The sequence below is a fragment of the Pinus tabuliformis genome, chromosome 4_1 (genome assembly GCF_031772625.1).
Source record: "Pinus tabuliformis cultivar Carrire ecotype Pingquan chromosome 4_1, CPIR1, whole genome shotgun sequence".
In the NCBI taxonomy this organism is placed as follows: domain Eukaryota; kingdom Viridiplantae; phylum Streptophyta; class Pinopsida; order Pinales; family Pinaceae; genus Pinus; species Pinus tabuliformis.
In genome coordinates this window covers 307,511,300-307,533,960 of record NC_142303.1, presented here as the reverse complement: position 1 = coordinate 307,533,960, position 22,661 = coordinate 307,511,300, and the positions used below count along the sequence as shown (strand labels likewise).

The 22,661-nt window shown below is 39.4% G+C and overlaps 1 protein-coding gene across 1 annotated transcript in view; it reads right to left on the bottom strand.

Moving 5' to 3' along the window:
- The window catches only part of LOC149175510 (hypothetical protein At1g04090-like), an 84,205-nt gene extending 62,246 nt beyond the window's left edge, over window positions 1-21,959 (bottom strand). The window contains exon 1 of the mRNA XM_089419695.1: window positions 21,479-21,959. Within this exon, the coding sequence (XP_089275821.1) occupies window positions 21,479-21,623 (145 nt within the window). The 5' untranslated portion in view covers window positions 21,624-21,959. The remainder of the gene's footprint in view (window positions 1-21,478) is intronic.
- Window positions 21,960-22,661: the final 702 nt, after the last annotated feature.

The window sequence follows — 22,661 nt, the reverse complement described above, 5'->3', positions numbered from 1 at the left end:
AAACTTGGATATATTTCTTAAAGAAGAAGGACGAAGTATTCTCATGGTTTCGTTCTTTCAAAGCCTTGGTCGAAAATCAAACAAAGAAGAAGATCAAAATCTTGAGGACTGATAATGGAACCGAATATGAATCAAATGAGTTTAATGACTATTGTAGAGAAGCTGGCATTAAGAGGGAGACTACTACCGCATATACTCCTGAGAAAAATGGAGTTGCTCAAAGGAAGAATCGTTCTATTATAGAAGCCATTTGTGCCATGCTTCATGATCAAAGCCTTCTGAAGTTCTTATGGGTGGAAGTTGCCAACATTGTTGTGTACGTTCAAAATAGATGCCCTCATCAAGCGTTGGACTCCAAAACTCCCAAAGAAGTTTTCACCGGTAAGAAACCTGATGTTTCTCATTTTAGAATTTTTGGCAGCCCCATATATTTTCATGTGCCGAAAGAAAAAGAAAAAAAAGCAAATTGGATGCATCTGGGAAGAAAGGAACATTTGTGGGCTACAGTGAAACTTCTAAGGCATATAGAATCTATGTGCCTAGTCAAAGAGAAGTGGAGATAAGTCATGATGTCGCCTTTGACGAAGATGTTGCCCTTGGGAAGATTAGTAACCTCCCTATTCCAAGGAAGGACAAAGAAGCAAATTCAGGAAAACAAGGAGAATCGCAGGATGAGCCAATGCCCGATGCTAAAGGACCAATGGATCCCATTGATCCACCTCCTCATGATCCCTCCTCCTCGGAAAGGAGACCCTCATGGCTTAGGGAAACTCTCGAAGATGCCGAGAGACATGTTCCACAGGGGGGCATTTCGTGAAAGTAAGAAGCCGAATAGGTACCAAGGGTAATTAACTGCCATGAGCACCATTGTTCAATCTGAGCCTTGCACATTCGAAGAAGCTGTGAAGCACCAAGTTTGGAAGGATGCTATGAACGAAGAGTATGAGTCGATTATGAAGAATGATGTTTGGGATGTGGTCCCTAGACCCAAGGACAAATCCATTGTCACCTCGAAATGGCTTTACAAGATCAACCATGGAGTTGATGGAAGTACTGAAAAGTTCAAGGCTAGATTTGTGGCTCGAGGCTTCTCTTAAAAGGAAGGTGTGGACTATGATGAGATATTTGCACTAGTTGCCCGATATACCACCATCTGTTCGATTATAGCCCTAGCTACCATGCAAGGATGGAATCTACACCAGATGGATGTCAAGACCGCCTTCTTGCATGGTTCAATTAAAGAGGAAGCCTATGTAGAACAACCCGAGGGGTTCGAAGTTCAAGATCATCAAACACATGTATGCAAGTTGAAGAAAGCCCTTTATGGGTTGAAGCAAGCTCCCCAAGCTTGGTATGAGAGGATCGACAGTTATCTGATGAAGCTGGAATTTACAATAAATGAAGTTGATCTAAACCTTTACTTGAAGGTTGAGAATGACAAACGTCTCATCTTGGTACTTTATGTAGACTATCTCTTTATGACAGGTGCAGACCCTCTTATTCGTCAATGTAAGAGGGAGTTGGCTTCCGAATTCGAGATGAAGGACCTAAGACTCATGCATTATTTCCTAGGGTTGGAGGTCTGGCAAAAGCCAGGTGAGATTTTCCTTTCTCAAGGAAAATACATTGTGAAGCTACTTGAAACATTTGGGATGGTGGACTGCAAGTCCGTGATCACTCCGATGGAACTTAACTTTAAGAAGTTATGCGGAAGTGCTACTGGGCCCAATTTGGGAAATCCTTCTAAGTATCGTCAACTCGTGGGGGCCCTAATGTCCTTGGTGAACTCTCGTCCGGACATATGTTTTGCAGTGAATACATTAAGTCAGTTTATGGTCAAGCCTCATCACATACACTAGATTGCTGCCAAGAATCTCTTGAGATATCTCCGGGGCACAATCACCTATGGACTGAGATATATTGTCGGGAATGTGAGGCTCCATGGTTATTCTGATGTTGACTGAACTAGCAATGTGGTGGATCATAAGAGCACATTTGGATGTTGCTTCTCTCTAGGTTCTGCTTCGATATCCTGGATGAGCAGGAAGCAGAAGTCGGTTGCTTTGAGCACCGCTGAGGCTGAATACATTGCTGCTAGTATGGCCTCTTGTGAAGTTGTTTGGTTGAGGAAGCTCTTTAGTGAGCTATTTGGACATGTGTTGGATACCACTGTGATCTATTGCGACAACCAAAGTGGGATTCGTCTTTCTGAGAATCTCGTGTTTCATGACCGCTCCAAGCATATTGATATCAGGTACCACTTTATCCAAGATATGGTACAACGGGGAGCAATAAGGCTTCGTCATATTGGGACTGATGATCAAGTCGTAGATATTCTTACGAAGCCCCTGGGGAAGGTCAAATTCTTAACCTTCCATGAATGACTTGGAGTCGTGGAGAGACCCTCTTATGAGGGTCCCATTTGATTTGGATATTGAGCTCTGGGAGCTTCGAGGGGCTTGGGGTACTTCTTGGAGCGATGAGCGACCATAGGGTGAGTGGTTCACCTTCCCCTAGTGGTGCGAAATGTACAGGGTGAGTGATTCACCTTCCCCAGTGACACACCATGATGGTTGAAATATGCATAGAATGAGTGGTTCACCTTCTCCTATTGATACGTCCTACCCACACAGTCTGAGACTCATGGGAAGTACCTCTCATCTGGCCAATGAGTAGGGAAATGAGGATAGGGACCATAGTACTACCGATGGACGCATCGTGTACTACCGTACTCCCTATGCTAGGATGTTTGATATTGATCTAGGATCAATGGAGACTGACTTCGGGTCAGTGGAGAGTAGTATGATACACTCGATTATTGGAGACTGACTTCAGGTCAGTGGAGAATGGTATGATACATTCTCGATCATTTCTTCTTCATTATTTCTTCATGGTTCAGCAGAGCAGAGCAGGGATGACAGGGATGGTACAGATTGTCAGATGGTTTGGCAGGTGGAGTTCTTCCTAGTTGAGAGGGAGTGTTAAATTTGGCAACTAGGGCCAAACTCCACCTTGGACAGCTCATATGATGCAGCTGATATTTTTATTGGATTTCCCTTCCCAAGAGGTGTAGGATTGATCTAAAGATCATCTCATTTTGACATGTACAAATGGAATTATGAATTTATTTTGTTTATGGACAAATTGTCAAGGTCGGCCAACAATCTAATGTAGGCTCAGAAGCCCAAAAGACACATCTATTCATCCTCAACATTGCATATAAATAGAAGGTGCATCTACCTCATTTGATCATCATTCGTTCTCACACATATCTCTCTCTCTTCATCGGATTGGGTTGTACAAATTCAGGGCAGCCTTGTCTCTCTCGACACATGCGAAGGACAGACTGCGTTTTCTATTTTGGGCGTTGACCAAGTTTGACTACGTTTTTCTTGGGGAATTTTTTGTTTGGGCAGACCGCATTTCTGGGCACAAAAATCGAGGCAAACAGAGTTGTTTGACCAACATTGACCACAGGGAATTGACTGCAAGTTTGACCTCTGTGTTGACCAAGTTTGACTGTCATTTTCGAGACTGTTTTGGGCTGATTTGGATGACTGTTGAAGGTGAAGTTGACTGGGTTTGGCCGAAATGATTTGAAGGAGAAATTATGCCCTGTTGGCTAGCATTGAATTCTTGGTCGGGGCTTCCTATGGTTGTTGTTTGACTGGACAGATTTGACTTTGATTGGGCAAGTGAATTTTGCATATTGTACTCTCTCTCTCTACTGAACTTTTGAAGAATAATAAGAAGAATCGATCAAAGGGTTTCTCCACATTGCGGTTTGTACTTGGCATGCGCCACATATTGTGTCCTCTTGTCTTGGCTTGTCTTCTACTGTTTTTATTTATGTTCTACTTGCATTTACTATCATGTTAATGTGATTGCTAATCTGGAAATTGATATTGGGCTAATAAGAAAATTGAAGTAAATTGCTCTTAAGCATATAACATACCATTGTTATCTAAAATTAACACATAGACTATGACGAGACGTTTGCCCCAGTAGTATTATGTGTTGGCATTATGAGACAAGTGTTGTCCTTGATGGCAAATCACACAGATGACAAATTATAGTGCAGCAGGTCAGTAGCAAAGAATTGATGATCAGACTACAAAGAATGAAGAAAGAAGAGTATATACGCAGGTTCACTATATACCAAGTAGGGTATACACGCAGGTTCACTATATACCAAGTCGCGTATACGCAGGTTCGCTATATACCAAGTAGGGTATACACACAGGTATACGTAGGTTCACTATATACCAAGTCGCGTATACGCAGGTTCGCTATATACCAAGTAGGGTATACACGCAGTTTCATGCACGGAAAAGCGCGTACATGTCGGAAAGCTTATTTTTGGGTCCGTGGTATTTAGACCTATGGTTTTGGTCCTTGGTATTGCGTCCGAAGTTGTTGAACCCAGGTATTGGGTCCCTAGTATTGTTTTGTTATGGTTTTGGACCATGGTATTGAGAAAGGGCTAAGACTATAAAAGAAGATGAAGATCATTAGGCAAGGGCATCCGAAAAGTCTTGAATATCTGAGGAAGTATGAGATCCAGTATGCAGGTTATGGGTTGATGATGCATTGCTTGATCTGAGCTAAGGAGGGATCTCACCGGTGGATGGAGAACAAGATCTAAGGATAGATCGGGATCAAATGGTTTGAAATGAACTATCTCTATATGATTGATTATGTTTATTCTAGATCTGTATACTGACGCATGTAATGATCTGAACTGGGTATAACTTAAGTTTGAAATCGCTGCAAGTCATGATTGAATATTTATAGATCTGTACGCGGGTTGGCTTTGGTGTAAGCGCGTATGTACGCAGGTTGAGTTCATTGTAGTAGCGTATACCTTTTGAGCTATGATATTTGAAGTTACAGGTGGTTCTGGTTGTTGAAGGGTTCTGATGACAGTTTAAAGGTGTCAGTATTCTGCATATCTTGTTTGGCTGATTGTGTTTAGCTTCAGTATTGATGGATGAGAACTAATATTGGATCAGGATCATAATGACTCATATTTATGAGATCTGATGGACTAGATCTGGGTGCTAACACATATATTATCCTTGTATATGTCATGATCTGGTTATGTCTGAAGTCAGGAAGTGCAGCAAAGTTATGAATAAGTGATTAATGACATATACGCTGGTTCATCTTGATGAAGTTGCGTATACACGCAGGTTCGGCACTTCCAAGTAGCGTATGCAGTCTGATGCATGATTTTAATGGTACAGTTGGTTCTGATTGTTATTGCAGAGTTCTGCTCTGTGTTCTGGTGACTGTGTTGTTGACAGGGTTTCAGTGTTTCAGTGATTCAGAGATTGATGAGGCTAGTATTGATTGTTTTGTGCTTCAATGATATTTATGGGTCCAGTATGAAAATTTGATGAAACGTGGCCTTCAGATTATAGTGTTGTGCTTCAGGAGTATCCAGTCTGAAAATGTATGAAACGTGGTACCCGGAGGAGAGAAGATTGTAGGCCGGCGCCTACGTACTAGTATCTTAGCTAGTACAAGAGCAAAGGGGGTTGGAGCTCCCTTCCAGAAGAGTCTGGAGAACGAGAGAAGGTTGTAGCCTTCTGCAGTTTGTAGCCTGCGTGCTGGTAAAGGACTGCACCAGTACATTGTAAAAGAAGTTTCTTATTAAAGGAAGATAGAAACGAATTGCAGCAAGTGGTTTTCACCCACATTGGGTTTCCACCTTATATCATGGTGTTCATGTGTGCTTCTTGTGTGTGATGATCTGTTCTATTTTACTGCCCCTGCTTACTGTTCATATGGTTAATGAAGTTCTGATACACTAACTAAAGATCAACATTTAATGGATTAACTGAATCATAAGTATTTTGGATATACGCTAGTTGCTTTAGACACAGTGGCGTATACACGCAGTTTCCCTTGAATGAAGTAGCGTATATGTATCTAAGTATGGAAATGAAAAAGTTTTATTGACTTGATAATACTGATTCACCCCCCCCCCTCTCAGTATTATTTCCAACATGATGTTCATCCATTAGGACGATTATGGCACTTGCAGCACAAATGGGGTGGAAGATCCAACAGATGGATGTAAAGACAACATTCCTTAATGAAGTGGTTGAGGAGGAGATCTATATGGAGCAGCCAAAGGGGTTTGAGCAGTTCACCATAGACACACGTGTGCAGACTAAAGAGAGCTCTTTATGGGCTCAAGCACGCTCCGAGAGCATGGTACAATAGTATTAACAGCTACCTTCAAGGATTGGGCTCCACTAAGAGTGAGGCGGATCCCAACTTGTACTACATCATGATTGGAGGGCTTTCACTCATTCTAGAGCTCTATGTTGACGATCTTATACCGACCAGGGCAGGTAGCTTGATTCAGGATTGCAAGGTAGACCTCGCAAGGGAGTTTGAGATGAAGGATATGGGGCTTATGCACTATTTCCTTGGATTGGAGGTTTGGCAAGGTGATGGTGAGATCTTCTTGGGACAAGGCAAGTACATGCAAGAGATTGTCAGGAGGTTTCATATCTAGGATTGTAGGCCCATGGCCATGCCTCTAGTCACAAACTGGAGGAAGGTGGATGCTAGCAGAGCAGGGCATGTAGATGCTACATTATACAGGCAGCTCATCGAGTCGTTGATGTACTCGATGTACACACGGCCTGATATTTGTTTTGCAGTAAACCAGCTGAGTCAATTCATGATGGAACCGACCAGAGTTCATTGGGTTGCTACGAAGCATGTTTTGAGGTATCCTAAAGGCACAACAAATTATGGATTATGGTACAGATAGGTTGATGGAGTGAGGCTTAAGGGCTTCACTGATGGAGATTGGGAAGGGTGCTCCACAGATCAGAAGAGCACTTCATGCTGCGTCTCCAGCAATGGGCCAGCAGTTGTTTCGTGGTTTAGCAAGAAGCAGAGATCAGTTACACTCAGTGCAGCAGAGGTCGAGTACATGGTTGCCACTTTGGCAGTGTGCGAAGCTATCTAGACGAGGAAGTTGCTTGTGGGACTTTTCAGACAGGGGATGGAGCCTACTGTGATACATCGTGACAATTAGAGTTGCATTAAGCTCTCTAAGAAGCCAGTGTTTCATGATCACTCCAAGCATATTGAGATTACGTATCAGCATCTCAGAGATTGTGTGCAGAAAGGGATAGTGAAGCTACCGTACATTCCAACAGAGGAGCAAATAGCAAATATCTTGACCAAGGCATTGGCAAGAGGCGATTTTGTCTATTTCAGAGATAAGTTGGGAGTTGTACAAAATCCCTTCCTCGCTAAGAGGAGTGTTGAAAATTGTAGCAAGTGAAAGTCTTTTGGCTTGTGCCTTAGCCAGAAAGACCACGAGTTTGTCCTCTTAGCATGGTTCGAAATCATTGTTAGACTTCAGTTTATGCATAGTGTTGGAGGATCAATTACATGGAGCCTTCTTCAATTTAGCTACAGGTTTGGGTGGCAATTCGAGTTCAAATAGAACGAGATGGAACTTCAATGATTGATTAAAGGACGGACGAGTTATGACTCCATTGATGATTGGAGAGAGAACCAGTTTGACTCAATTAACTTATCAATCAACAACTCAAGTTCTAAATGTATACTTGCCTAATTCAGCATGGATCGAATCTATAAAGGATGAAGGCACAAGGTTTATTCATTGTTGAGTGCACAAATTTTTGTGAGATCTACTTGTGGTGTGCATAGCCTTGAGGAGCAAGAGCGCACAAGTTTATTGAGCATATTTGCGCTACAAAATAAGAGGTCAGGTGCGCACAAAAATAGGAGCCTAGTACGCTATAAAATAGGAGATTTTGTGCACAAAGAGATAGTCGTAGTGCGTAAGGAAATAGGGTCATAAAGTGTGCAAAGGATTAGAAGTTGGGATCAAGGGTTAGCAGGGCAAGTCCAGGCTAGATCAGTAGGAGAACAAGTGTGTTCTCAAAGTGACAGATTGCTTTGCAATTGATTCAATTGCTGAAGAACAATAAAATACCACATCAAGGAGACCAGTTTTTCCCTGTTGGGTTTCCTAAGAAAAATAAGTGTATCAATTCATGTGATGTGTTGTTATCTCTATGTTTTTATTTCGCTGCTAATAAGTTGTTAAGAAATTATGTATCTTAGTGAAAGTAAACTAGATTCCAGTTTTCAGTTATTCATCTAAGTAGTTGTAGAAATCCATGGAAAATTAACATTTTGAAATAAAGTGGGGTTGAAGACTGAATTTTTGCCTTGCCTCCTTACCTTACCGGTTTGTAAACTCACAATCACAAACCTTCTTTTGTCAATCCTTCCCTTTTAAGACTAAAGAGTGAGGAGTTGGGGGTGAAACAATCCCACTCTCTAAGCCTTGATGAAAATCCTAGCACACTAGGAGGACCTGCTCATTCAAGATGCCCCAACTGAATTAGAAATTGCAACACCAATAGCCCACAATTCTAGATGGAGATTCCCCCTAAAGGGCTTGTCCAACACTTGAAAATGTGTATTTTTAGTGGCTACCAAAGGGAAAGATTTTAGTCTTCCCTTCCACATGATCTTCTATCCCTCAATGGATTCTGACTCCAATCTTGTGATGAAAGAATTGTAACTGCGAAACAAATTCAGAAAGCACAGTGATAGAGGCAAAATATTTAGAAAGAAAAGCATAGAAAATCAACTCAATACAACTCAAGAACACAAATGAGAGTATTTTTTGCAAATTGGTTTCTTGTATTAATGGCATCAAATGATTTCACAATCAACAACCTCGAATGGGACAAGGAACTAGCTATTTATAAAACTTTTCTTAATGGCTAGTTTCCTTCTTTCCATAAAATAATAATATTTGACTTATCATTCACAATCAGTACTAAGACTAAGTCAACTTGAGAAAGAGAAATAATATTTTAATACAATGAATTTCCCCACCTAGTGGGTCAAATTACTCCAACACAACCAAGAAAATCCAAAACTCCATCATGAAAGGGTTTGGAAGTCAGCAAATAGGAAAATAGTAGATAAATATGCTCCAACGTTCTAGTCTAAGCTTTCGATGTCCCTAATGGTCAATTCAACTTGCCTTGAAAATGAGGATGATTAGCCTTGGTAATTAGCTCTGTTAAATACCCCCTATTGAAATATGTAACTAGGTTCGATCTTCATAAATATGAAATGTATTCTTGATTCTTGTATATTGTAAAAAGAAAGAAAAACTATTATTGTTATTTTTTTGTAACATGAGTTTCATGCTCAAGGTCATTTTATTTAGAGTTCAAGCACCCATTGAGTGCCTCTAAGGTTTGTCATAGAGTCAATTAGTCAATAGAGTCATTGTATTTAAAGTATCAAAATACCCCTACAAGACCAAGGCGGCTTAGTAGCTAAGAAGTCGGCCTCATTAGGGCATGTCATTCTCCTTGGAAGCCTATATAGAGGAGAAAACTCAACCTCCTATGGACACTCACTCATTCCTCATCATCTAAGTGAAAAAGAGGCAGAAGAGAGGCAAGCGAAGAAGGATAGAAGGAAGAAGGATGAAGTTTATGGGTTAATTCTCTCTCTTGCTCTCACACATGCAAAGATAAGGCTAGGGTTTTGCAACGACAAGGTCGAAATCGTCAAGTTGCAGAAAGAAGGTCGAAGAAAGGACTTTTAGGTCATCTACTAGCCTTGAAAGAGAAGTAGTCCAAGCGAAGGAGCAAGGAAGCCTTGGTAGCCCTAATTTCGCTCACACGTGTGGAAGTAGCAACTATTGCAGGGGCCGAAAATTTTAGACCTTCAGTGGAGGCCGAATTTTTGTAGCTGCGGGTCAAATTTGTGCAGCTAGAAGAGATTTGATTGGGTTTGACTTGGATAGAAGAAGCACATCATTAAGAAGGTCTGGCTTGGTCTTGGAAGGGTATTGGTCTTGGTCTAGAGGTCTTGGAATTCATCATTTGAAGAATCTATAAGAAAAGGAGATTTGTTGGTTTTCCTCTCAAAAGGAGAGGTTTTGGCCCTGGCTTGTAGCCTACATCCTATGTTCTTGTGTACTATTGATCTTCATGTTTTTGGTAGATGTTTGATGATAAGAACAACATAATAATAAGTGAAGAAGCTAATAATAAAGAAAAGGTAAAAATACATCACAAGCAATTATCAAGTATAAGAGAAATCATCCTAATTATAGCCCTCTTGATTTCTCAACATGGTATCAGAGCTAAGGTTGACAAAAGGAATGATGAAGATCACTACATCTTTGAAGAAGTCATTGAAAAAGTTTTTTATGATGCCAAATCATCTCAAGCAAGGCATCAAAGCATTTTGGAATCTACTATTATCTATCAAGAATCATATGACCAAGACTTCTACTACAAAGGACAAAGGGTTATTCTCAACACTTACAAGTACGTTTGAAGATGAAAATATATGGGTAATTGACAAAGGAGAACCCAAACACATGACAGGTGAGCACAAACAACTAAAGACCCTATCAAGAGGAAAATATTCCTACTCTGTTGAACTTGGAGACAAGAAGAGCTATCATGTAAGAGGAATTGGATCAACTTCGCTGGAGCTGGAAAATGGAGGAAACATACATCTCAACAACATTATATTCGTACCATGTTTACAAAAGAACTTACTTTTTATTTCATGTCTAGAAGATAAGGGAGATGGAGTCGCTTTTATAGATGGAAAAGTTATGGTATGGGATAAACTTATGATATGGGAAGACTCTGCAGGTTACTTACACCTCTCTCTCAAGCCTTGGTTCACATTGAAGTCAACCCATGTGAGATTTAGCACAGAAGGTTTGGACACCTTCACTACAAAATCTTACCAACTCTAAACACAATGGTGAATAGCATCCCTAAACGTAAGGGGGATCATGAAGGAGTTTGCAAGGGATGTGCATTACGTAAAAATGTTAAAAAACCATTTGGAAGCAGTGCTTCAAGATCAAAAGAAATTATGGATCTCATTCACTCTGATGTTTGTGGTCTTATGTCTACAAAGTCTCTTGGAGGTCATCTATACTATGTAACTTTCATTGATGACCACTCTAGGAAAACTTGGATATATTTGCTAAAATCCAAGGATGAAGTATTCAAAAAATTTCAAGAATTCAAAGCAAAAGTAGAAAATCTTACAAAAAGAAGGATAAAAGTACTGAGATATGACAATGGAGGAGAATACACATCAAAGGAGCTCATAGCTTTCTGTAAGGAGGCTGGAATTAAGAGGGAGTTGATAGTTCCATATAATCCAGAGCAAAATGGAGTAGCAGAACGAAAGAATCGCTCAATTGAAGAAAGTGTTAGAGTTATGTTACACGATCAAGACTTACCTCAATTTTTGTGGGGTGAAGCATCCAAAACAATTGTCTACATTCAAAATCGAAGTCCTCACAGATCACTTGACAACATGACTCTTGAAGAAGCATTCACTAGGAAGAAACCATGTGTAGACCATCTCCAGATATTTGGTTGTCCTATCTACATTCACATTCCAAAAGATAAAAGAAAGAAGTTGGATCCTACAAGCATGAAAGGCATATTTGTTGGCTATAGTAACACTTCAAAGGCATATAGGATCTACATAAAGGAAGGACATCGAATTGAAGTGAGCCAAGATGTGACCTTTGATGAAAGTGTTGCATATAAGAAATCTAAAGATCTCCCGATTGATTCCGATGATGAAGAACTACCGATATTTGAAAAATGTTCTAGGGAGGAAGAGGATTCCAATCATGAAGAAGAAGGTCCCAGTGAACCTATGCAACAAGTCATCATTCCTGAAAATAGAAAGAGACCTAATTGGTTGAAGTCTACTCTTCAAGATGCAGAAGGACATGCAACAGCTAAGGGTACATTCAGGGAAAGCAAGAAGCCTAAAAGATATTCAAGGTATGCAGCCTATATGACAAAGTTGATTGAAGCAAAACCATCCACCTTTGAAGAAGTTGTCAATCATCAAGAATGGAAAGATGCTATGAATGAAGAATATCAATCAATAATGAAGAATGGAGTTTGGGAAATCGTTCCTAGGCCGAAAGACAAATTTGTGGTGACTTCCAAGTGGCTCTACAAGATTAAACATGCAGCAGATGGAAGTATTGATAAATATAAAGCAAGGTTTGTGGCTAGGGGTTTCTCCCAACAAGAAGGCATTGATTATGAAGAGACATTTGCACCTACAACTAGATACACAACTATACAATTGTTGGTATCTTTAGCAGCATCGATTGGATGGAACATCCATCAAATGGATGTCAAGACAACATTCTTGAATGGTACTATTGATGAAGAAGTCTATATAGAACAACCCTTGGGATTTGAAGTGAATGATAGAGAGACTCACGTCTGCAAGTTGAAGAAGGCACTTTATGGCCTTAAGCAAGCTCCAAGGGATTGGTATGCAAGGATGGACACATATCTACAAAGATTGGGCTTCTCAAAGAGTTCTATTGATTTGAATCTCTATATCAAAGTAGTGAAGGATGAACCCGTAATCATTCTTCTATATGTGGATGAACTTCTCATAACAGATATGGAAGGTCGTATTCAAGAGTGCAAGAAGCAATTGGAAGCAGAATTCGATATGAAGGATCTAGGGTTGATGCACTATTACTTGGGGTTGGAAGTTTGGCAAGGACCTAGTGAAATATATCTGGGTCAAGGAAAATATGTGATTAAGATGTTACAAAGGTTTGGCATGATGCACTACAAACCTATGACAACCCCTATGATCACAAACTTGAAGAGGCTAAGAAGTTATGATTCAAGCCCCATGGATCCTACAAGATATAGACAATTGGTTGGCTCTTTGATGTATCTTGTGAACACTCGACCAGACATTTGTTTTGTAGTGAATATTCTCAGTCAGTTTCAGATAGAGCCTAAATATGACCATTGGATAGCAGCCAAGCATATACTGAGATATCTATGAGGAACAATCCATTACTGCCTAAAGTATGATAGAAAGAATGATGTCCAATTGATTGGATATACAGATTCTGATTGGGGAGGCAGTGAGACAAATGGAAGAAGCACTACTGGAGGATGTTTTAGCTTGGGATCCTCTATGATATCATGGATGAGTAGAAAGCAAGAGTCAATTGCTTTGAGTAGTGTTGAAGTTGAATACATTGCAGCATGTGAAGTTAGTAGAGAAGTTGTCTGGTTGAGGAAGTTGTTGTCCGACCTATTTGAAGGACTAATGGACCCTACAATTATACATTGTGATAACACCAATTGCATAAGGTTGTCTGAAGACCTAGTATTCCATGGAAAGACAAAGCACATAAACAACAAGTATCATTACATACGAAAGTTGGTGCAAGATGGAGTGTTGCAACTACAGTATATCTCCACCGATGAGAAGGTAGCTGACATTTTGACAAAATCTCTTCCTAATAAGAAGCTTGTGTATTTGAGAGACAAGCTTGGATTGGTTGATATCTCCTCCCTAGTTGAGAGGGAGAGATAGACACATTGTTCTTGTCTTCACTTTGTGAAGAAATAATGGAGGATTGGGTAAGCATCTAGTTTCCAATACTCTTTGAGGATGAGGCAGGGCATCCAATAGGTAAGAGTAGTCGACGAGGAAATTCCTTGGGGATGTGTTAGTCCAAAACAGGAATTGTCCTAGAAGAACATACCTTGGGAACATTCGGATGGGGTATGTGCCTTAAGAGACAATGATGGTGTCTATCAGTCATTCTCTTGCCAACATTGTGCTCTGATCTTGTGGAGAGATAGAGTTGTTAGTCAAGGCCTTGCTATGTGACAACGTTTGTTGGTATGATGAGATACAATGAGATAAAATGAAATAATAGCTTATAAGATGGCTTACCAATCTGACTCTTCTTATGAGATCTCTTCAATATGAGAATGTCCATGTACCATTATGAATACCTCCCTAGTTAAGAGGGAGTGTTGAAATATGTAACTAGGTTCGGTCTTCATAAATATGAAATGTACTCTTGATTCTTGTATATTGTAAAAATAAAGAAAAATTATTATTGATATTTTTTTTTGTAGCATGGATTTGATTTCATGCTCAAGGTCATTTTATTTAGAGTTCAAGCACCCATTGAGTGCTTCTAGGGTTTGTCATAGAGTCAAGAAGTCAATAGAGTCATTGTCATATGAAGAAGACCCCATTGGGCATATTGTAACATGTCAAAAGAATTATTTTTGTATTTAAAGTGTCAAAATACCCCTCCAAGACCAAGTCGCCCTCTTTAGAGCATGTCGTCCTCCTTGGAAGCCTACATATAGGAGAGAACTCGACCTCCTATCGACACTCACTCATTCCTCATCATCTAAGAAAAGAAGAGGCAAAAGAAACGCAAGCGTAGAAGGATAGAAGGAAGGACGAAGTTTGTGGGTTAATTCTCTCTCTTTCTCTCACACATGCAAAGATAAGGCTAGGGTTTTGCAGCTACAAGGTCGAAGTTGTCAAGTTGCAGAAAGAAGGTCGAAGAAAGGACTTTTAGGTCACCTACTAGCCCTAGAAAGAGAAGCAACCCAAGCGAAGGAGCAAGGAAGCCTTGGAAGCCCTAATTTCGCTCACACGTGTGGAAGCAGCAACTGTTGCAAGGACCGAAAATTTCAGACCTACAGTGGAGGCCAAAATTCTGTAGATGGGTATTGAAATTGTGCAGCTAGAAGAGATTTGACTAGGTTTGACTTGGATAGAAGAAGCACATCATCATGAAGGTTTGGCTTGGTCTTGGTCTAGAGGTCTTGGAATTCATCATTTGAAGAATCTATACGAAGAGAAGAGGTTTGTGGGTTTCCTCTCAAGAGGAGAGGTTTTGGCCCTAGCTTGCAGCCTACATCCTATGTTCTTGTGTACTATTGATCTTCATGTTTTTGGTAGATGGTTGATGATAAGAACAACATAATAATAAGTGAAGAAGCTAATAATCAAGAAAAGGTAAAAATACATCACAAGCAATTATCAAGTATAAGAGAATTCATCCTAATTATAGCCCTCTTGATTTCTCAACACCCCCCACATAGGGTGGGCATTGAACATGCGTTATCACATGAGATTTTTGTGACAAGTAGTAGAGGTGTTCTCAATCTCATGATTGAGGCCCAAATATGGCAAGCAATTTGGGTCACATCGAGGCAGGTTAGCTCGTGTGAAGTTTGTTTGTCCATGGGGACTATATGGCCACCCTAAGTGATAATTACATCAGCAGCAGGGAAGGTTTGTTTCATAATTATGATGATGGTTGCCTCTCTCATGGCAGATAATGGTAATCATGCATCAGAGTGTGATAGAGATGGTGTTAATAGGTTTGAATCCGACAATACAAAGCTTTTTCATCCCAACATGCCTGTAAATCCATTGAGAAAAAGAAGGGTGTTTCCAGCTAAAAAGTCTCCCTACAGATTATGTGGGGGTAAGTCTTGTTGTATCGACCTGTATTGACCACTTGTATCTATGCATGTATCCAATTTGGAGATGTGTCTAGATTTCTAGTTGGGGGTACTCTGGTTTTGGTCGAGAGTTTAGTTAAATTGCAGTCATTTTAGCTTTATATCGTTGTCTATAACTATCCATCGTTTGACGTCATGGGCTTTATGGAGCTTTGTTGGCCTCGGTTTTCACTGGTTGTTTAAAGCTTGTTACAGTTGGTGGTTTCATAATTGCATCATTAAGGTCAAGCCTCGTTATCATCTCCAAAAGGGGGTGACCTATGCCTCTCATTGACCCAGTGCTAAATTCTATTTGGGGCCATCTTTCTCTATTACTACAACACCAGTCCACTAGTTGTGTTCCGAAGCCTAGTTATTGGTAGTGGGGAAGAATTTTAACTCTCTCTATCATCAACTATTTATTGTTGGTCTCTAGCCCTTGAAGAGAGTGGACCTGGATTGTGATAACATTGTTATACTTCAAAGCCTTACAAGAGTGGCTGGGGAGGATTCTTTGGGTTCCCACCATGACTACAGGCTATCCATAATTACAACCTGTCATTTTCTTAATCTGTTTCCTCCCTATGTGTCGTTTGCAAAGCTCTTAGGTAAAATGCCTAGGGGAAGATGAAGTGGAGGAAAGGGCGCAACCAGTCATAGGGGAGGTGTTCATCGAGAAAGACTAAGTGTTGAGGCACCCTCTATTTCTCATGCTCAACAAGTTGTTGAGGCAACTAGCAGGTTCTTTAGTTGTACACCCCTCAATGTCCAGAGAGAAATTCCAGTAGTAGGAGGATAGCAAGATCAAATGAAGATACATTTCGAACTCTAACATGCTGGAACAAGTGGGGAATTGGGTGCCTAATGCTAGTTGCACTCTGTCCCAATAAACTCGATATTTTGGAGAGTTGTTGATGCGCATTGGAAAATTAAGACTATCATGGGTAGAGTCTTACATGAAAGATCAAAGGCACAACAAAACATTCAGTTCCAAATGGACGAGATTCATAAACAAGTTGGGAAGATAGACCAGAAAATCAATATACTAGCATAGTTGGCCAACATTCAGTTCCCTGACTCCAAGGATGAAGTCGACCACACTAAAACTATACAGGTGGACTCTCCAACCAATTAGTCATGCTATTGCGAGTTTCATTGACAACTTCTAATTTATATGTTTACTCATTAATTGTCATTTTATAGTTATCACTTATTTATCCTCTATTTATCACACAAAAGTTGGTAGGGCAGGATGCCCAATTTTGGTATGCAATAGAATATATCACAAATAGGCAATGTCATTATCTGACAAAATAGTTAATGTTGTTCTATTGGTCTGTTTTCCCCAATGGCAAGCCAATAGCAACAACAACAATTATTGGATGTAATTTTTTGATCTCACCTTAATATAAAGCCTACCTAACTTACAAAAAAAAATAGCTCCATTAGATAAGACTAGCAATTTGACCTTCAGCTACTTTTTTATACAGAAAGGCATCTAATAGGAAATTGTAAACTTCAACAGTTAGTTTTACCCTTTTAATAGCTATTTCCTTTTTTACTTGACTTCTCCATGCATTTACTAGGTTGAATTTCCACATCATCAAGATCTCCAACTAGCCTTGTTGGCCAAGCGTCCCATGCTATTTTTCCCATCTTGCCACATGTTGCCATGCAATATAATGAATTACTTGAAAAAGTGCAAGGCATTGCAACATAAACTTGGTCAAACTCATGATCTCCAATACCCTTGAGGAAAAAAAATTGAGAAATGGGTTTTGTTCCTCTTAGTGAGTAGATAACTTTGGATTTAATGCATGTCCGAAATGATGCAAAACTCCACGTATTCTGCCCTTGGAAAGTTGCACATCCCTATTGACTACCTTTGACCAGCCATAACTTGAGAATGCCTCATTAAAATGGAAAAACTCCACATGGCATGCCATCCTCTCACTGAACCCTGCAATTTAACACCCTATTGACATGTTGACCTCCTAAATCATGTGTCCCAATAGATTCATCTCAAGACCTCTAATCCAAGCCAAGATGAAAGGAATTGACAGTGGGTACTAAAGGGGCAGGACATGGCCAACCATAAGAGGCATATGACACCATATACATAATCATCACATGCCTACAAGGCTTTAGACTTGCATCTCATTAGACTTACAATGGTGTTGTCTATGAAAAATATAAGGTACCTCTTCGGAGGTAACACTTCCACAAATCCATGAATTGAGAAAATGTTGTTTCACCACAAACTTCACCGATGATTCAAGCAACAGAAATTAATAATCCAACAATTTCACAAGGAAAATGTCATAGTAGTTTGTGTCCCCCATGTTTTGTACTAGGCATATGGTGCAATTCTAGGCTAGTACCTATGGCTCTATATTAATATATTTCTCAATAGGCCAAAGCAAAGCACTCCTTAATGGCCTCCAAGCTCCAAACTACTCAAATCTTTAGAACCCCCACCAACTATAACTCCTCAACTAAATTGTAGTACACAAACCTCAATCAAGGCCCACCTCATCTATTGGCATTAAACAACCAATGAGCTATAAATCATATATGATTGAATTGGGTGCAAGCCTAAATCACTAATCAACAATCCCAAAAACTTGAAATTATTGAAAGCTTGAATATTATGACCAAAGGCACAAGAATTGGTTGTTCTATAATGATGAAGACCCGTAAGAGATAGAAAGACTAGGAGATTGAAGAGGTAAGTTGTCTGTTGATGAGAAATGGATGTCATAGCGAATCTAGTATATATGGGATTTCAATCAACTAACTTGAAATACAGAATGTCAAATGCATTCTTTTCTGTACTTGAAAGCATTTCAACAATACCTAGAGAAACTAAGCCTCACTATACAAGAGAATATATATCAACAAGTGTACCAAAAAAAATCATTCTTGAAGTAGACATGTGGGTCTATCCTAAACTATACATGAGAGAGTATTTGGAGTAACAAAAAGAGATTCGTTCTTTCCTCGATGAAGATTGGAATCAATATAGTGCATTGTCACACCGTATAACATTATGTGTTTATCCTCGATAAGCTTTAGCAAATCCCACTCTCAAGTTTCCATAATTAAACACACACCATGTGTGTATACGACCTCTAAGAAATAAAAGGTGGACTACCAAAGCACGTATAGTCTTGTATAGCCCATAGCAACCCCCACACTGCCTCCAACAATTTCTTAGAAAGTTCAACAACACCCAATGTTACCTCACACTTCTCCCAAGTCAAAACATATCCATAAATTGTCAAATAGCACGGTGGGTTGTGATTTCTTGTGATACAGAGATCGAGTAAGTAAGAGCAGAAGTACAAGTCTAACTATTTAATCTGCCTATAAGTAGCCAATATCAAAGGCACATACAACAAGAAATCCCTACGATAAATGCATACAGTCTTTCTGATTGCCAACCACCACTTAGAGCAAGAATGAATTTTTATTTATGAAATTATAAGAATATAAACTAGTTGGATATGTGCAAAAGCACTTTCACCGCGGCTCTCGATCTCATTCACATAATTTGATAAACAGTCTTAAACTTCTAGCTGTTGCCACTAACCACACAATGGACAGGGATTGATTACAAGCATGAATTAATAACCACATCAATTAATTCGTGGTGGAGCCAAGTTATGGACAAAAACTGGTTTAAAATAGAGTATAACATTATCAAATTTGGTTACAATAGGAGTTCATCCTACGTTGGTTGTGTATTTGCTATGTACATCATTCAAAACAATAAATTGAAATCAACTATTCAATTCAATGAACCACAACATTGCATGAGTATATAATTTAATGAGAGTCCTTAGGATAACTTATAACTAAAACATGCAACTAAACTATAACATGCCACAATGAATTCACATAACAATTAATTCAAAATAAACACAGAGATTTTACCCTTGAAACCCAAATAGAAAAAACAACATTCAATGTTTGCTCAATCTGTTTTGGCAATCTATAGTACAATGCAACCCATGGTTCTCCTTGTGCATCCTCCTCCGTTGGCCAAAGGAGGATGCACAAGGACCAAATAGGGAGAGTTGGGATAATGGGAAGGCCAAAGGCCATGACCTTTCATTTTCCATTCCTTGGTGCTTTCTCTCCTGTTATTACTTTTCCTTTTCATTTATTTCTCCTTTTTTCCTCTCTTTTGTCTTACTTATTTTCACATTTACATAGTCTTTCATATTTTATTTAACCTTCATTAATAGTCGAACTAGCTTGAAGGTACTAAGTCTCACAACCATTTACTTGTTCAAATACATTTCGGATCACTTATTACAAACACTAGCATTTGTTAAAATTCTAGACTTTGTCTTAATGACTCGGTGCTTGATTTGTAAGATGTTCAGCATTGAATAGCGTGGGTCATTTACTCTTGAAAATGCTAAGGGGAGTTGCAATGCATACCATATTTTATCATCACAAAAGCATCATATATCATGAAGTCATACATTGTACACCAAATGAAGGGCATGTTTGCCTCCCCTCCTTATGTAGTTGAAGAGAGAAAGCATTTTCTGTTCTGGCACAATCTTCAAGAAAATCAATACCTTTTCTTAAAAAATCATATCCTAGTTGCAAGCTGCAGCTCTAAATCGAATTTGTATGCGACAATTGCCCTGGATGAAGCAGTGCATTTCTCCATTGAATGCAGTTAAGTCATGTGAAAATGCCGAAGTTTTCTGGCAAGCCAAACTCCATAACCTACTCTAACGTTTGTTGAAACGTTAACCCTAAAGGGATATGTATGTTTATGCTTGTATATACCACATATGGCAGCCAAACTCCATAACCTACTCTATTGTTTGATGAAACGTTAACCCTGAAGGGATCTGTATGTTTATGCTTGTATATACCACATATCGCAGCCAAACTCCATAACCTACTCTAATGTTTGTCGAAACGTTAACCCTAGAGGGATCTGTACGTTTATGCTTGTATATACCACATATCGCTAAACCTTACAGGACAGCAGCTGGGAGATTACTTTTGATGTTATTTCCACATAAGAATCTTCAGAGCATGTAATTGATCCAAAAGCAGGAATGATCCAGGAGCAAAATTAACAGAAATGGGTATGTTAGGTGGAAGGATGGCAGAGATGAATTACAAAGGGGTTCCTAGCTGTAGCTAAACACCAACTACCTTTGCATATGGGTCCTTATGCCTTTCCACAAGGTACCCATGTCATCGATAGAAATTCAATCCATGGTGCTAAAGTTGCAGGGATGCACACAGGAACGGCGGGGGTGTCAAATTCAAGACCAAATACTTGTAAACATGGGGTTTTAACTAAAATGTCAGGCGGGGCAGAATGCAAATTACCCATGTCTTCAGTAGAAATTCAACCCATGGTGCTGTGTCTGGAGTTGTAGCAATGCACGCAGGATCTGTGGGGATCGAATTCAAAACCAACTTGAGATGCAGCAATGTACCCAGGATCTGTGGGGGATCGAATTCAAAGCCAACTCTGGTGAGCATGGGTTTTAACCAAAATGTCAGACAAGGCAGTATCCAAAGTAAAAATACCCTCATTGTTGATAGAAATTCAGCCCATGGACCGGTATAGCAATGCACAGGGACCAGGGTGTCAACCTCCAGATCAACTACAACTACCAGATGTGAGTCCTTGCCATACTGCCTATTCAAAGTATCCAGGTCATTGGTAAAAATTCAACCACTGGAGCTATAAATGAAGGTATGGCAATGCACAAGCACTAGAGCAGCAACGAACTCAAAACCAACTACATCTGAGTATGAGCCCTTAGCCAAAATCCCACACCGGAGCATTTGACAAGATATTCATGACATTGATACAAATTCAAACCACGGTACATCTGAATATTAGCCCTGAACCATAATCCCGCAGAGCATTTGACAAGATGCCCATGACATTGATAAAAATTCAAAACACGATGCTATATGTGTGGCGATCCTCAGCTAAATTTGAATATTAATGGGCCAACCAGATCAATCAATCACAGAGCAACTCGTGCATTCATAATGTGTGCCATAAGAGAAGAGAGAAAGTGAGGACTTACCAGGGGGCCAAGATGGTAGAGGCGAAGGGAGGTGAAATCGTTTGTGATTGGAAGTAGGAGAGCACATCAAGGCCAAGTTCATCCTGAGGCCCAAGTTCTCCTTCCTCTTCTTCCAACACAACCAGTTGATCTTACCATCAAACATTGCAGCCTCGAGGGGGTCAATCCTCCCTTCAAACAGATGAGAAGGATGAATGCTTTGTCTAGCCAGAAATCATTGTTCTTCGTTCCAACGTGATTTTCCCTCGCGGGAGCCCCGTAGCTAATCAACCTTCACTCCAACTTCATTTTCCTTCGCGGGAGACCCGTGACAAGTCCAAATTCCTGCCTTGCGCCTACAAAATGTGGTAAACCTCCACAAAATTTGGTATTCATAAAACTTGACATCCGTTATTTGTAAAATTTAATTTCGGAAACCATTCCAGATACGCGGAGTGATATCGAATCCTGTCCTCCACCGATTCAAGTAAAGTAAAGGTGAGAGACAAAATAACGCCCAAACGAACCTCAATTTGCCTTTTTCGAAAGTGGCTTGTTTGGATTAGCATGATTGTAGGGTGTTTTTAGGTCGGTAAAAGCTTTTGGTAAAAATAAGATAAGGTAATTATATTTATTTCTGTAAATATGTTAATTTGTATGGGTTTAGTTAATTAGTTAGAAAATTTGTTTGTTATATTTTTATTTAATTTTTTATATATAAAGGGATATGTTGATTTTTTGTTACGCTGATACGCATGTATATTTTGAAATGAGTTTTCAGAATTTTAATTTAATAATCAATAATTATTATATAGATGGTAGAGATTTAACCTTCATCAAATATTTTGGAGTATTCTTAATAGTATACATTATTAATGAGTTTTCAGAATTTTAATTTAATAATCAATAATTATTATATAGATGGTAGAGATTTAACTTTCATCAAATATTTTGGAGTAGTCATGCATTTTTTGTCTTTTTAATTAAATTTATTAATTAAAAATATGTCATATGAACTAGTGTCATACTAAATAAGCTATGATTTTTTTGGCATAGTGTAACGACACTGCTTTTTTTCCCCTTAAAGCTATGGGTAAATCCAAGTAAACACTGTCAAATTTCATAATTTTAGGTGCCCTAAAGTTATTCAAACACTACCTCTATAAGATTTTTTGAAAATTTTTTGCCCAAATTGGGGCCAAAG